We start from the raw sequence: 16608 nt of genomic DNA, 5'->3' as shown, positions 1-16608 counted from the left end.
TTTCATAATTTGGATAGTGAGTATAAGAAATTTGAATAACTGTTCTCTAAGTTAAAAAATGATACTTTCTAGAATTCCATCGAGTATCTAAACGGATATATTTAACTAACCGTATCGTGGATTTCATAAATTCGGAAATCACACAATGTAAGTGCTCATCTAATATGAAAACTCCTGTAATCCTCAAATTACTATTATCTAAACTTAAAATTATATCGTCATCTAGAGTTCCATCGAATTACTTAACGGTTATAATTACCTTATTGTTGAGGTTAAATTTGGAGGTTATACAATGTAAGTGCACAACTAAAATCGAAATGTAAACCTCGAATAATAAATAAATTTATTAGCTTTTAGCTATGCCAACCAAAAACGTTGCTGCTAAACGAACGTCCGAAACAGCCTCAACATAATTTATGTAACCTACTTGCTACGAACTCAAATTAATCAAAAATAGTGCCAAGGTCTGTTTATTGTCTTATTTTGTCTAGTGAATTGAATCATTGTGATGAGTTCAAAATATATTCAAAATACATTTAGAAATCTCAAAACAAATTCAATATTTTTATTTTTGATTCAAAATATTTACACAACCCTTGATTGGTTTGAACAGCATAAAGCCCTGCCAAGTAGAATGTTTGCCTCAAATAGATGTTAGCTCATCCCAAGCATTTTATTATGTTTTCCACTCAACCGATTTGTTTACCGGAGCAATGTAATCAAGGTAGGAATTTATTTTTCGATTGCAAACTTCATAAATAAAAGCTCACCTTTTAGGATTATTCCATAGTAATTTAGTGTTTCGTACCTGTGCATCACCACTTCCATCATAATTTATTCTAGCTCGTTTTTTTCTCCTCTCTAACTTTCCATTTGGAATTGAAATTAAATCCTTCAAAACCTGGCTTATTGGTTCCCCCTTCCTTTCGCTCGGTGATAGTGATAGTGATAGTCTAGCTACACAGTTCCGCACTTATGCAAGTTTTTCATCCCCCCACAGATTGTTTTTGTTTGTCAGGATGCAATTGCTTTTAAAAATTGTTTTCAAAATGCATACGATGGAATAACGATCGGCAAAAAAGGGCGCAGACGTATAAAGAGACACACAAAAAAATTGCTGCATCAAATGCAATGCACATTCCCAAATGTCCTGCCTGAGCGAGTGATGGTATTTCGGGGAATCGCGTTATTCGGTTTTAGCCAACAAAAACGGATGTGTGGTGATTCGAACTGTAATAAATTGTGCGAGTTTCAATCACTTTTATTTTGCATGTGAGCGCGCGCCATTATTGGGAATATGCAGTAATATTGAAGACGGATTTTTTCCCTTCACATTTGTATGTATTTTCGATGGCTTTAGCAGAATGATTTTTCATTGCGAATTCAGCTCGTTTTAATTTCCGTTGCTCGGTGATGAATTTCCTTTGAATTCAGTGTTTTGCTTTCGATCGTGAAATAAAACCACCACGTGATGAATTGTGTGATATTCTTTTCAATAGAACTACAAAGCAAATTTGGTGTGATTGAATTCGATATGTATAATAAATAAAAATACAATATTAGTACTTACAGTGCAACGTGGGTATAGCCCAATTGCTTGCAATTTGAATGATAAATTCATCACAAATTCAACAAAAGAAAATGAAAATGGTTCCTCTTTTTTTCAATCCATAAAATGGACAAAAAAAATATAACAATGGTCAAACAAATTGCATCCTCAACATCTTTTAACTAAAGGGGCAAGGCCAGGGATAAAGAGGTGGAGGGGGTGAGAAGGGTATTTTCAGTTCACGAAATTATTTTTTTTGGAGCGGCCCACCACTCTCCCCCACATCAAAAGGCTCAATTGAACCCTCGGGTAATGGACGATACTGTTCTCAGCATGTCCTGTAGTAACGGGAAACTACTTGTTTCCATATGGTGTTTAAAATTAAATGTGAGCAAATATGTCCGGAAATAGAAATACTTTTGATCAAAAAACTTTCAAAGAAGAAAATGGCTATACAGCTTACGAGCTCTGGAACTAGCAAAAAATTGTTGTTTGGAGTTAGGTTTGAATGACTCATCACTAGGCAACACTTCTACACTACGTTTTTCGCTTATTCAAAATTAAAAATGCTGGTATGAGCCTTGACTTTCCTGATGACCCTTAACCGTTGTACAATGCTACTACAATGCAATATTTGAACTATCTGGACATTTTTGACAGTGTTTGCATACTTTTCCATCAGTCACACACAGGTTTTCTTTGAATAATCAACGGTTTTGTCAGCTATCAATATGATAATGGTGGATTTTGAAAAAAAAACTGAGCAAAACTAATTTAATCGTGAATATCTCAAAAACTCGTTTATTTAAAATTTTGAAAAAATAGGTCGGATAGCTGTCAAAACTTGGAATGTCCGATAACTTGTAATCGAGCTATAAGCAAAAGAAAGAGTCCCATTTGTGAAAGAACTAAGCTTTATTCTAGAACAGACCTCACATAGGCATGATGGTATAAGGGTCTTAAAAATTGTAGCAGAAACGCTTTATAATCCCTGACATACTATTCGCCTTATGAAAGGGTTATAGTGGTCAATAAAAGTATGCTTAGAATACAGGATAGTTTCTATCCTAGTATCTCACTTTTATAACGTCTACATCCGGATTTCCTAGTGTAATTATAATATTTAGAGTTGATGGTTTTCTGCAAAATGATATTGAGTAAATTTTGTTTACATTGATTTCGAGTGAATTTTTCTTACTCCAGGTGTAGAATATGTCTATTTCATTCGGGATCAACTTCATATCTTCATGCTTTTTTATTTCCAAATATAGATTCAAATCGTCGGCGTAAATCAGTATTTAAAGATTTCTAGAAATAAAGAAAATGTCGTTTATGAAAGCGCTGATGTGGTCTAGTGGATAGGCTGGCGCGAGTCTGGTAACCCAGGCGTACTGGGTTCGATTCCCAGTATCGGCAATGAAACTTCTGGGTTCGGACCCCATAAGGTGTAAAAACGAACACAAACACATACAGGATCTCAATGAAACTTGATGTTTCCTCGAAGAGATTCCTTTTTTCTTAACTCTATGCGTACATCTTTCAAGTATATGACGGCTAGCATCTTACAAATGCTAAAACCACCAACCCACAGAAAGTGTATCATGTATGCCGTGACCGGGATTCGATCTCATGCCCACTGGCTTAGAAGACTTGAAGGCTATCCTCTACACCATGGGCTGCGGCTCATTGTATAAATATTTCAGAGGGAATGCATCTGGGGTTAATATGAAGAGACTATTGCATGCGGCACGGGTAGCCGGTCATTAAAGGTTTCTGAGGGTTGGATGCCTTCCTTCGACGAACCATCGGACCGTGGAAGCCCTAGAAGAAATTCGAAGGCTAAGCCACACAGCTGTTGGCAGGACCTTGCTACCGATGGGGGAACCATACATACATACATACATACATACATAAAGAAAATGTCTTTTACAGACAAAATAAGAAGAAGTGGTCCTAAATGTAAGCCTTGTGGAACACCTTAAGTGACTTTAATGGAATTTGACTTTTTTTCCATTATTTTTTTTTATTTGCTTTCCGATTTGTTCAATACAATTCAAGTCATTTCAGAAGTCCTAAATCAAATGCTTTACTTAAGTCGATCTGTATACAATGCGTCAACGTAATTTCCATTATCCATTGAATTTAGTGAATAATCTACGAATTCAAGTAAATTTGTAGTAATTGAGCGACCTTTGAAAAATCCATGTTGTTTGTCTGTTATTTGGTTTATTATTTGAAGGAAAAAAATCATTTACAGTTGCCTCAAAACGCTTGGGAATGCACGAAATAAAAGCAATTAAACGATAGTTACGTACGTCAGCTTTCCGCCTAGATTTAAAAATAGGAACCAGAAAGGAGCTTTTCCATACTTTAGGGAATTTCCTGTTTCTAGTGACATATTAAATAGCTGAAAGAAAGAGTATGTAAGTTCATTGGCAAGGTTCTTTATAAATACCAGAAGAATTCCATCTGGTCCAGGTCCCTTTGGCCCAGGTATACTGTAGATCCCCTTAACCAGTATTTCCAGTTCTCTATAAGGGTATATACGGTCGATGGTATTGATGGCTGGTTGGCCTCAGCCATATCTCGAAGATTGATTTGGATTTGACCTCATCGGAGTTGCCAGGTTGTTATGCCGAAAATGAATATTTGCTCGCTTTTTATATTTCAAATATTTTAACTCAATTTTAAACTATCAACGTTTCCTACACATTTTTAAAAAGTCATGTACGCACCTTGAGCATGCTGAAACTTCATTTCAGTAGATAAAGAAAATGTGAAATTTCTAAGCATAGTATCGTTGGAAATTTTGGGTGTTTAGACAGTAGTGAGTGACAGAGAGGCTGAAAATATTTCAAATCGCGTTTTGGGTACGTCCCTTTGATAAAATCAATCGTTTCATTCTTGTTTAGAGGTTAGGGCCGAGGCGTTTCGGTGAGGTAGTGTTCGTAAAGAAGTGTCAATATGTTCTATTGTTCCTGAAAAATCAATTCTGGAGCACTCTTAACCTCCCTCCATAAATGCTCCATGGAGTTGAAATTTCTCGATTTGATGGTATTTTGAGGTTTCAAGGATTAGATGCACTATTATAGTATTTTACAAAATGAGCAATTTTTTAAACCTCAATACAAACAGATAACAGTCCTGTCTTTAGATCACCTAACATGACGTTTTTCAGCTCATCAATGATTAAAATGGATTGTTCAACCATTCTATAACATGACCTGCAATTTTTCGTAAAATATTGGATTTTACACGTGATAAATCCGTCCAATATGGTATTGAAACCGAGAAAATTGCTCATTTTGTACGAGAGTAAATCTAAATACTAGAATATCCCTAAACGCCTCATTATACTTCTACATCGAAAAATTTCAAGTCCATGGGGCATATTTAGCGGCAGGTGGGGCAGGTCGCGACGTTCATATGAACTGGAGAATACTAGAAATTTGTATAGTCGATGAATGATTTGATAGTTGTTGCTGTTGCTATTTTTAGGGCAGATTACATGTTTTGACTTACATAACTTTTGAATTTTGAATTTGATTAATTGATTATTTCGTGCTACAGTTTATATCATAAAAAGTTTATTTAAAAAGACATATGAGCAAAATGATGGTGGAAATTGTTCTTGGTAACCGTAAAATGGGGTAACATTGATCACCAGGGTAACTATTATCAACTTGTAATTTGTCCACATATTCATCAATAGCTAAATCTAAAAATAAAATATCTGAATTTTTTTTTCTACTTTTTAAAAACTATGACTTAAGTTTCAAATTGTAAGGCGAGACCTATCCTTGGAAGACTGTGCAGGTTTTGCTAACGGCTTAATGCGCCACTCCCTGAGGAGACCGTTAGCCTGGTTATGGTTTGCCCGGCCAATGAGACCCACCAAAGGGCGAGTTTTTCCTTCTTCTGCTACACTTCTCCTGAAACGACCGTTCCCCAAAAAGTCAAAAAGTACTCCGCCAAAGGCGTCAAGTGCTTCAAAAAAAATCCAAAATATTAGGAAAATTTAATTGATCAACCAAAATAGATCAGGTCGGCAAAAAAGATCTGACATCGCCGCTTAGCATCAGCAGTTGAGCGTCTGCCGACCACCAATCTTGGTCGCTTTTCAAGTCCGATGTGAGTTGAAACAACTGGAGTCCAACGCTCTCCTTAAAAAAAAACCGCTGCAAAACGTGAAATGCCTTAAACAGGAAAGTTCTCAAAAAAAGATAAGGCTTCGATTTTAGGGCATTCCACCGTTTATTAAAAAGAAAATCTTCCAAAAAAAATTATTTTCTCGACAAAAAACTTTATTCCATCTCGAGACTCGAACTCATGTTCTTTGGGAAGTTGGAGATTTTTAGGATGCCACTCTAACCGCTCGACCACATTAGCTGGTGGGGCTGCGGGCTGCTAGCAATCGTTCGGGTTTGGTGGAGGGGCAAGTATAGTGGTCGTGCATATCCCTTACGGCATTTGATTATACAATAGGGTCAACGACCCGAAAAACTGGACACAATTCAGTACCCACCCAAATTTATGCGCATAAATATTTAGAGGGAAGGGTAGGTACTTACGGCAGTTGGATGTGTTGTTGATGCAGGCTGTTTCGGTGTCGTTTTCTACCGGCTCATCGGGAAATCATGTGCGATTCGGAGATGTTTTGACGAACATGTGACGTTGTTTGTTGCTGCTTCCGCTCTAGCGGAACCTAGTGGTGTTGTCGCTCGATGTCGAACCCAGATGTTGTTGTGCTGGCCTTCTTCATCGAGTGTCGCGACGATGGTGGGAAACAATTTTTACGGGCGTTTCCGTTTAATTTCGAATCCCGTGGTTGTTGTTGACGAATTCGAAATGGTTGGGGGTTTCCGGACTATGTTGACGGAGTCCGGGTTTCCGGCGGGGTTTTGCTCCGGAAAAGGTTGGTCCGCGTGGTGATTTTCGTTGTTTCGTGAGCCAGGGGAAAGTGTTGTTGGTGCGTACGTCGGGTGCTTGTCGCCTCCTTCTCGCAGGTAAACCTTTTAACGAAACCGTAAGGGATTATTGTGTGCACGTTTCCCTCCCACAAAACTTTTACCTTTTTCGCAAATCGGTTGTTGCGAATGGTTTGCGACGGTTTATTCTCACAGCCTGTCGTACGACCCTAAAATCTAGGCCAGAACCAGTTAGTGATCCCTTTCCCATAAAAAAACACCTCACGTTTTACCTTCTACTACTCGGAACTCTAGCCACACACCTAACTCAATCCACGATTTCAGACCAAATGATCGAACTGCTCCAGGTCTTCAGAAAATTGCAGCCGTCTATTCATTTTTAACCGGAACTGCGTAAAGCGAATACTTTACGAAGTTCCCCGACATATTCTCTTAACCAATTCATATTTTCCTGATAGTTCGGCTTTCTCCCGAAACTCTCTCTTCCCTTTTAACAATTCAAGTCCCGATTGTTCAAAGGGAAAGCTCGCTGCGAAGTAGAGAAAACTTGCGCTCTGATGCTTTCATCGGCGATGCAATTCCACCCAGGTGGGAGGTGGTTTGTCAGATAGTGGCAATTAAGGCGTTATAAACCTGCACTCTAAATATTTGGTGTTCTGCTCAAGTGAAATGTTGGGTAGCTAATTCTAACTAACTGTAGCTTGCTACAAAATTGGGAAAAAAGTTGGTTTAATTTTGAAAATTTCAAATGTAATTTCAAAATCTTGAAATATCCATTCTTTCAAGGGCTTGTAAACAAACACTCTTCCTGATAGTCAAAGCGCTTAGAAGCAGCAGGTCGATTTATGTAAGAGTTCAACTTTTTTCCTTAGTAAATGCATTGTTTTGGTGTAGTTTTTGTTGTAGTTTGAGGTAAATTATTGATATTTAAAAAATAGGGACATTTTTCAAGAGTAAGCCAGTCTTGGGCAAAAGGCTAGAAACCAAGGGCCAAGGAAATTAAATGAAACTCGTTAAAACCGTCATACTAGAGACTAATCAATGTTAAAGGGTGATACGGTCAAAATTTGGTCAATATCAACTTGACGTATTTCTTTCAATTTTTCATTTTACAAACCTGAACACCCTTCATTTTGAAGGTGTGTGTGTGTGTAGAATGTTGCTCCTATTTTGATTTTGGAATTCACTCTTCACAAAATACCGTCCAAGGAAGAAGAGCAGCGTATCAAAATTTTGCTCGCGCATCGCGAAAATCCGAGCTACTCGCACGCAAAGCTGGCAAAATCGCTAAAAGTTGCCAAATCAACCGTTACAAATGTAATTAAAGTGTTTGGGGAACGTTTTTCGACAGCCAGGAAGCCTGGATCGGGGGGAAATCGAAAACCGGAAGGCGCTGAGACGTCAAAGAGAGTTGCCGGTAGTTTCACAATAAGTAACCATTCCCTCGAAAAATTGTTTGAATGTCCTGGATGATTTAATACGCAAAACTTTTTTCTTCCATACGAATTTCCATACAAAATTAAAACACGTTGCGCTTATTTGTAACCATGTGAAAGTTACTGTTCAAGATTACTAAGATTCGTCGCGGTAACGTTAAATGTCGAGGAAGTGCTAGTGATTCAGTGAAGAGTGAAACGGACCAGCCTTTAGACCTCGAATATCCCGGACGCAGCCCAGCAGCATAAAACTGACAGGCGGGTACTAGCATGCAACAGAGGGCAGCATGAGCGTGCTATAATGGAGCAGGGCCGCAGTAAGGATGAAAGGATCACTGAGCAAGAGGCAAGAGAAAGGGTCAGCAACGAAGGGAGGGGCGGTCATCGGTCGGGTATGAGGGGCATTGTACTGGTCCAAAATGGCCATTTCATGGTGCAACGCGGAGAAAGAAGGTTGAATGCTAATAGTTTTCTCTCAGCAAATAATACCATCGCTTACGCTGTTCCAAAAGTTAAAGTTAAGGCGCATTAAGCCAAACAGCAGTCCGCACCGTGAAAACCTTGTTTAAGTGTGCGTGAAAAACCGGCCAGGACCCTGAGGTTTTAATTCGAAGTTTGTACCGCTCGTGTTCCTCCAAACTCCTATAGAGGCCTACCAGAAGTGCCTCTGAGGAACCCTAGCAGCCCGCCACAGCCACTTGGTAAGCTCCACCCCACCGTGCCGGAGTCCGGCGCTACGAACCCACCTAAGCCACGAGTCTACCTCCCTCAACAACTACGAGGAGACACGGGACATCCGACGGTGTGTGAAGGGGTAAACCGAAGAAGAAGGGCCCGAAGCATTAGAGCAAGGTAGGAGAGTCTTGTACAGTCACTAAGGGGATTTTTTGAAAATTGTCGACAAGTCGGAATAAAGGTTGGCGAGCGAAGCTCGAAATTGAATTTACTAGCGTTTCCTTGTAGTTTTTGATTGACGAAAAGCCGACCCTGAGGGAGTCTTAGTAGTGCTGGGCAGTAGCCAACCCTTGGTTACAGTCTGGATCGAGGGGAAATCCTCGAAAATCGAAAACCGCAAGCCGCTGAGACGACAAAGAGAGTTGCCGGTAGTTTCAAGCGAAACCCTAACCTCTCTCTCCGACATACTACAAATAAGCTGGATGTATCGTCTACAACCATGCATCGAGCCAAAAAACGAGCCGGACTATCGACTGCCAAGAAGGTAGTGACTCCAAATCGCGATGATAAACCAAATTCGAAGGCAAAAGCGCGATCCCGGAGGCTGTACACGACGATGCTGACGAAGTTTGACTGCGCGGTAATGGACGACGAAACCTACGTCAAAGCCGACTACAAGCAGCTTCCGGGACAGGAGTTTTATACGGCAAAAGGAAGGGGAAAGGGAGCAGATATTTTCAAGCACATGAAACTGCCAAAATTCGCCAAAAAATATCTGCTTTGGCAAGCCATCTGTACCTGTGGCTTCAAAAGCAGCATTTTCATAGCTTCCGGGACTGTCAACCAAGAAATTTACGTGAAAGAGTGTTTGAATAAACGTCTGCTGCCTTTCTTGAAGAAACACGATTGTTCCGTATCGTATTGTTGATATCTTGCCATTACGGTAAAAAAGCCATGGAGTGGTACGCCGTCAACAACGTACAGGTGGTTCCCAAGGACAAGAACCCTCCCAACACGCCAGATTTCCGCCCAATTGAGAAATACTGGGCTATTGTCAAGCGGAACCTAAAGAAGACCAAAAAACTGCTAAGAACGAGCAGCAGTTCAAGGCAAACTGGCTTTCTGCGGCGAAGAAGGTGGACAAGGTGACTGTACAAAATCTGATGGCAGGGGTTGAGCATAAGGCCCGGCAATTCGGATTTGGAAAAGCGGAAGCCTAACTGAATATTTTTCCTGAATTTTATACTTATTAAACTTGAAAAGGAAATTTAATTTGATTGATGAGTGATCAATCTTACCCCGTTTTACGGTACAAGCTTTTGTCACTAATTTTACATTAGACTGAGTCGATTTGTGGTCATTTTTGAATTTCTTAAATCCTGGGATCTAGAAAGCTTCGTTTTGGTTTCAAACTCATCCATGAATTTTTTGCAGAATTTTTAAGTAACGTTTACATGAGTAAATTTGAACTTTTAGGTTTGTATGAGAAATTTCAATATCTTGTTCAGAGAAATCAACATCATTTTTCTTTCTTCTGTGAAACCGACACTGCTCATCAGTTTTGTGCGAGTAGAAATTCTGTAAAAAATCATGGATGAGTTTTAGACCCCAGGGTTTGAGAAATTCCAAAATGACCCCAAAACGACTTAATCTGTTGTACATACATTATATACATGGTGACATTTCACATCGACAAAGGCATATTTCTCACCCAGTTTTGTCTTGATATTACATGAAAACATACTGATGATGGAGAGTTTAGGAATGATGTGTTTGCAGGATTATAACATCGAAGTTGAATGTGTTTCCTTAGAAAAAATAAGTGCCAGCATTATCATCGGAAGGAAATGGAAACATTCTGATGCCATTGAAATAGGCTCACACCATTTTGAGCACGTTATCAATTAATGTCTTCATCAAAGGCTCGTCTTTCATCGGAATGCATCCGGAAGTCTGGGATCAGTTTGGAATAATCACACGAGGGAGTCGGAAAACGTTCAAGGCATATCAAGTGCCTCTTCCGAGCCTTCGTCCTACGCTGCAAGTTCCAACGCAGGTTTATGTACCTACAAGAAGGAGTGATGAAAGATAGAAGCCGTATCTGGCAGTATTGTTGTTTCTGTTGTTGTTGCTGATTCAAAGAGTACAAAGATGCTCACTCAATTGGGTGATTCAATTTTCCTGTATGTGTCACTCCGAGTCTCGGATGTGTAGAGCAGCTGCAGCTTGTGAACCATACCGATATCCTATCGTCAGTAGCGTGGTAGGCAGAGTGATGAATGAACGAGCATGTAGGCTCCATTATTATTAACATCCACGGGCTGCTTCCGCTGGAGCTTCTCGAGCGATATTAGAGTCTTCCGATGAGACGTGATAGATTTACTACTGAGGCCCCCCTAATTGGCATCTCCTAACTAGTTACGTGTGGGAGGCATCCTTCTTCAGTCATAAATTGGTTATTAGATAAATAATTTACTATGCGATAATGGAAGATGTAAGATCTTCAAATTAATTATGCTGCTAATTTCAATATTCCAAGTAGAAAATTACACAGCTAGTACATAAACGCCGAAATCGAAAGCACTTCTAGCACAAATAATCCACCGTTGGAAGCGTATGCGTAGATCAACAACTCAATTTAAGCACGTCCCGAATAGACTCCCTCTTGGCAGGTGTTTTGCCATACTGAAAAATATGTGAAAACCACCACTTCACTTCAGAACCATATGCCCCAAGATCGTGCCACACGTCAAAAGAAGTAAATTATATGTGTGTCAACAATTCTGAAGTATTTCCATCTATATATGGAACCAATATACATCAGCCCTTCTTCTATACATATTTCCATTCGCCAAAGCTCGGTTTACGCAGGTTCGAGTGAAAAATCTACCCAGCAAGTTTGCAGCAATCCTGAGAAGTGCCTTCCCATCCATTTTTTCGTGTGGGCTCAATGTGGACTGAATAGACTGACATACACACTTCAAAAGACTCGATGGAAGGTGGCGAAGGCAAAGCAATATTTATTTTTGTCATTATGATCGCCCCCTTGAAGAGTCAAGATGTTTGCTGTAGTAGAGCAGAAGAAAAGTTGTAGAAAATGGAATAAAAAGTAAATGCAAAGTGGTCCGGGGGCTGAAGAGTCTTCGTTTTTTTTCCTGTCTTCCTGAGGTATTTTTCTGAAAGAGATCTTGTGATGCTATAATAGTTTCGCTTGTACTCGAAGTGAAGCCATAGCTAATTGTGGTTGATTGGTTATGAATTGCATACAAGTTTCAGTAAAAGATATTGGGAGTGTTTCCGAAACAAGTGACCATCAGGTCAAATGATTTATCCCTTCCTTTGTAATTAAATGATGTTATCTTTTGAATCATGGGAAAACAACACGCGCTTTTAGGTGTATACTGACTTAAGAGTGTGTAACGGCCTTCAAAATTTACGCTACGAATAAAACACATTAACAAAAATGAATGCACATTTGTTGGCACAATTCAACGCAAAATTTAGACCATGACTTGTTCATAAGCATGTTTAGAGAAGTAAAACACTGTCAACTTATCTCTTCCCTTCAAGAAAATCAATGAAGCAACGGTCTTCGAGAAAAGAATATTGATCCTTTTAAAACTAACGTGCTTTTTTTTCTTTTTAATTGAATGGATTATTGAAAATTTCACTGTAATGGCTTGAAATTGAAAAAAATATTAAACCATGTTTTGAAATGTGAATTCTCGAGCAAAAAAAATCAATTGGAACAGGAGAATTTATTCAAAACACAGGCCTCAAACCTCTTATGATTGTGGAGCTGTGCATCAAGAAGATTTAAAAACCCAAAAAATGAGGCTAGAATTGGTTTCTTGAAGGATATTTTTCCCTAGCGTAAGACATTTAATTCGCCGAAAAACGTCAATATATAAGTGTAACAATATATCGCGGTTAAACATCTTTACATGATTTTTTTTTATAAAAATGGAAATGAAAAATCGAACGTATGTTATCATACCAATCGTTCAAAACTTGAAAGTTATAGGTTATACTGTTCAACAAATGTTTAACTTTTTTCTTGTTTTTCTTGTTCTCAATATTTATAAAAAAAAATTAAAATTTAAATAATTAAAATGCTTCAGTTAAAATTTTAATCGATTTGGATGTAAACTTAAGCTTTGAATATTACATTGACCGACGTTTATTTACATTAAGCGATTTATTCCATCAATTGTGATTCAACTTGTGAATCATATTGCAAAATGAAACCTTATTTTGTGTCTTAAAAAATGGCAATAAATAATGCCGTCAATATAGGCCCTTATTCTGCGCCGTACGTGACGTGATGGTTGTCACCTCACCTCGGAGTCACCGTGAGATTTGTCACCTTATTCCTGGAGTCGTTGTGGGTAAAGTGACAGAGATTCATTCTAGGTGAGGGGCCGAATGAACACATCTGTCAAAATGGTAGAAATTAGCTGGTTGATTTTGCTCTCGCTTCGGATTTTCCGAATTAGTTATTTTGTGTAACGGGTTAGAATTTCGGTTCGAAAATGGCCATCATCGGATTGTACGGTCACAGCAAGCTGCTTGAGGATGGTAAACGGACGATTTATGCGACGTAAGTAGAAATTTCGCTCATCAAAGCTGGGTTCGGATCTGGGTATTATTGCCGAAAAAAAATCAGATGCCGATGGCTCCGAATGGTGCCGCGGTTTATATATTTTTCCCAACCGAGGGTACCACCGTGGCAAGCCGAAAATTGTCGATCCGAACAGTTAGTTAGTTGATTATGGCGTACTGATTCTTTACTAATGGGTTTTATTGTTATTTTTTAGATTTGGAAAAGTGGTCGCAATCTTAGAACTGAACAAGAACTTACAACATAACTTCGCCATCTTCGAGGCTGCGCAACAGGAAAGTCGTGATATTTCGTCGAAAAAGCATTCAGTCTATTTTTTTATTATAAAACCCGATCGAAGCCTGTTGTATGTATCTTAGAAGGCATCACTTCCTTCCACATCCCCAAACTACCGACCGACCAAACGAAACTTTTCGATAAGAAAAGGCCATGACCCAAGAACGGAAATAAGCCGGATTTTGCAAAAACATTCAATGAAAAGAAATACATATTTTCTTCCATCTTTTCAAAACTATCATTCTTTATCATTCAATTAACTATTAAGAGCCTTTCATTTCCATGTACATAAATTTTCTGTTAAATTTCTTTTTCTTCACCACCTGAAAAGGTACCGACAATTGTCACCTAAAATCGTCACCCGAATGCGACGATTCTCACCCACGGTGAATACGAGAATAGGGTAAGAACTCACAAAGTTCATCCGAAGTGACGTTCCTCACCTAAACCGACTGCTGGAATAGAGTGACTTGGGTGACTCTACAATCGTCACGTCACGCGAGGCGCAGAATAAGGGCCATAGCAAAAACAGTAAACATTTTATATGGACGAGCCCTTTTGACGACTCTTTACCAGAAATTTGATACCTTAAATCATTAACTCGTTCTGCTATATACCCATGTGCAAATTCTCATCTCAATCCATAGTATAATGACGACAATATTTCCTAAAACAGTATTTGTGTCATATAGACAACCCCATTCTCTTCGTGATGGATTCTGTTTTTCCAGTGATCGTCGTTCCCGTCTTGCACCCGAATCGTCTGACTCCATCAGTTTCCTCCGCACGCTTTCCAGTCAGGTTATCAGGCCGGACTATGCAGTCTTCCGATGCGACCGTAATCCGTTAAACAGCATAAAGTTAACCGGAGGTGGAGTGTTACTTGCTGTGATATCTGAACTGAATCTATGCTAATCGAAGACAACTCCTGGGAAGATTTGGAACTTTTATGGGCCCGTATCGATCTCGTTTACCGGAAACTATACTTGTGCGTAGTGTACGTGCCTCCCGATCGTTCCGGAGACCAGGTGTTAGCTGAATCTTTCTCGCGCTGCCTCACCAAAGTTAGCTCTATGTGCTCTCCCGAAGATGACATACTCGTTATTGGTGATTTCAACTTGCCCGGTCTGAAATGGTGTTCTTCGCGAAGTGGCTTTCTGTTTCCGGATTCCGTACGTTCTTCGTTTTCGGCATCCTCCAACATCTTCTTAGATAGCTTAAGTACAGCGACTCTGTCTCCAATCAACAATATCGATCGAAAATGAAAACGGTCGCTTGCTCGACCTTTGCTTTGTCAACGAAGGGTTTAGAAATCCAACAATAGATTTAGCTCCTGCTCCCCTTGTTAAGCCTATCCCACATCACCCCGCCTTAGTGATCTCACTCGATGTTGCCATGATGCCATGCTACCGCGGAGAAAACAAGATCTTTATATCACGATTTCAAGAATGTGGACTTTGTAGCTACCTCCCTCGTTCTGGATTCTATTAATTGGGAAGATGAACTTGATTTCTCTGCCCCTAACGCAGCTGCCAAAAGATTTTTGAATGTTTTTAACTACACTATCGATCGCCATGTGCCAAAACGCAGTATCGATGGTGATCTACGAACTAATCTACGAACGACAGAAAACTGCTAAAATGTGCGCTCTCCGAAACTACAATAAGCACAAGTGCCTCAACACGAAAAGGGAATACCGCAAACTGAACTCTGCTTATAAGAAACTCAGCAAACGTTGCTATCTAACATATCTGAACCGGTTACAGCGAAATTTCAAGAGCAGACCAAAGTCGTTCTGGAAGTATGCCGAAAACCAGCGAAAAGAATCCAAACTTCCGTCCCATATACACCTGGACGGCGATATTGCTAGCGCTGACCCTGGAATCTGTAATCTGTTCGCTGAGAAATTTTCGATCATTTTCACGATCGGGCCCATCTCTGTAGAACAACTGACCAGGGCTGTTAGTAATGTCTCACCTCTAGGCTCTTCTCAAAATGGTATTCTCGTCGACGATGCAGCTATCTTAAAAGCAACCGTCAAACTCAAAAACTCTACTTCTAAGGGCCCGGATGGAATACCAGCTACTTTTATGCCGTTTATGCCACATCTGCTAACACCTATTAGGCATATATTTAAAGCATCGCTGGGCGGCGCAATCTTCCCCGCTTTGTGGAAAGAAGCATATATGTTTCCTGTTTACAAAAAGGGAGATAATAAAGATATTAACAATTACCGTGGTATCTCAGCACAGCTGTGTGCTATTGCAAAACTGTTTGAGCCGGTTGTGTTGGATCCCATTCTGCAAGCACCACTTTTCAAACGATCAGCACGGTTTCATGCCTAAATGATCAACTACCACAAATTTTCTGACGTTCACATCTTTTGTACAAGAAAGCTATGCCAGGAAGACCCAAACCGATGCTATTTATACAGATCTGTCTGCTGCATTTGATAACATAAACCACGAGATTGCTCACGCAAAGCTAGGTCGCTTGGGATTCTGTGGATCTCTACTGGAGTGGTTCCGGCGCTACTTAACGGGACAAAAGTTGTCCGTTCATACTGGAGAATTCTTCTCGGGACAGTTTCTTGGCTCTTCCGGAGTGCCGCAAGGAAGCCATTACCTACCTACCTACCTAAGGGTCCAGCGCCGATTGACCGGCGCATAGGGCTGAGATAAAAGATCTCCACTGCTGGCGATCCGGAGCCAGCGTCTTCACTTGCTGCCAGCCGAGGTTCTCGTCAACTGTGCGGATTTCAGCGGCTAGACTTCGCCGCCACGAGCTTTTGGGCCTGCCTCTTCTTCGATGCCCATCTGGATTCCAGTCAAGCGCTTCTCTGCAAATCTCGTTTTCATCTCTTCGCAGCGTGTGCCCAATCCATCTCCACTTACGTTCCCGAATCTCGATTTCTAGTGCCTTTTGATGACACCGGCGATGAAGTTCAACGTTTGAGATCCAGTTGCCAGGCCACCAAGCGCGGATGATGTTCCGCAGGCAGCGATTCACAAAAACTTGCAGTTTTCGCGTCGTCACCGCATATGTGCACCAAGTTTCACACCCGTACAGCAATACGGATTTGACGTTTGAGTTGAAGATTCGGATCTTAGTTCGTTTTCTGAT

General features: G+C 40.0%; 2 protein-coding genes across 2 annotated transcripts in view; both read left to right on the top strand.

Annotated features, from left to right (window-relative positions):
• Positions 1-16608, top strand: part of LOC129739534 (titin) — a 513907-nt gene that overhangs the window by 18008 nt on the left and 479291 nt on the right. The gene's annotated exons all lie outside the window — the stretch shown is intronic.
• LOC129737876 (uncharacterized) lies at positions 15060-15830 on the top strand. Its single transcript, XM_055729040.1, has one exon. It carries the CDS (start codon positions 15060-15062, stop codon positions 15828-15830), a length of 771 nt encoding a protein of 256 aa, XP_055585015.1.

This window comes from Uranotaenia lowii, chromosome 1 (assembly GCF_029784155.1).
Source record: "Uranotaenia lowii strain MFRU-FL chromosome 1, ASM2978415v1, whole genome shotgun sequence".
NCBI lineage: Eukaryota > Metazoa > Arthropoda > Insecta > Diptera > Culicidae > Uranotaenia > Uranotaenia lowii.
The sequence above is the reverse complement of the archived record's forward strand: the minus strand, read 5'-3'. Positions and strand labels throughout refer to the sequence as shown.

Coding starts and splice junctions, on each gene's coding strand:
- LOC129737876 (XM_055729040.1), top strand. CDS start 15,060: ATGTGCCAAAACGCAGTATCGATGGTGATCTACGAACTAATCTACGAA.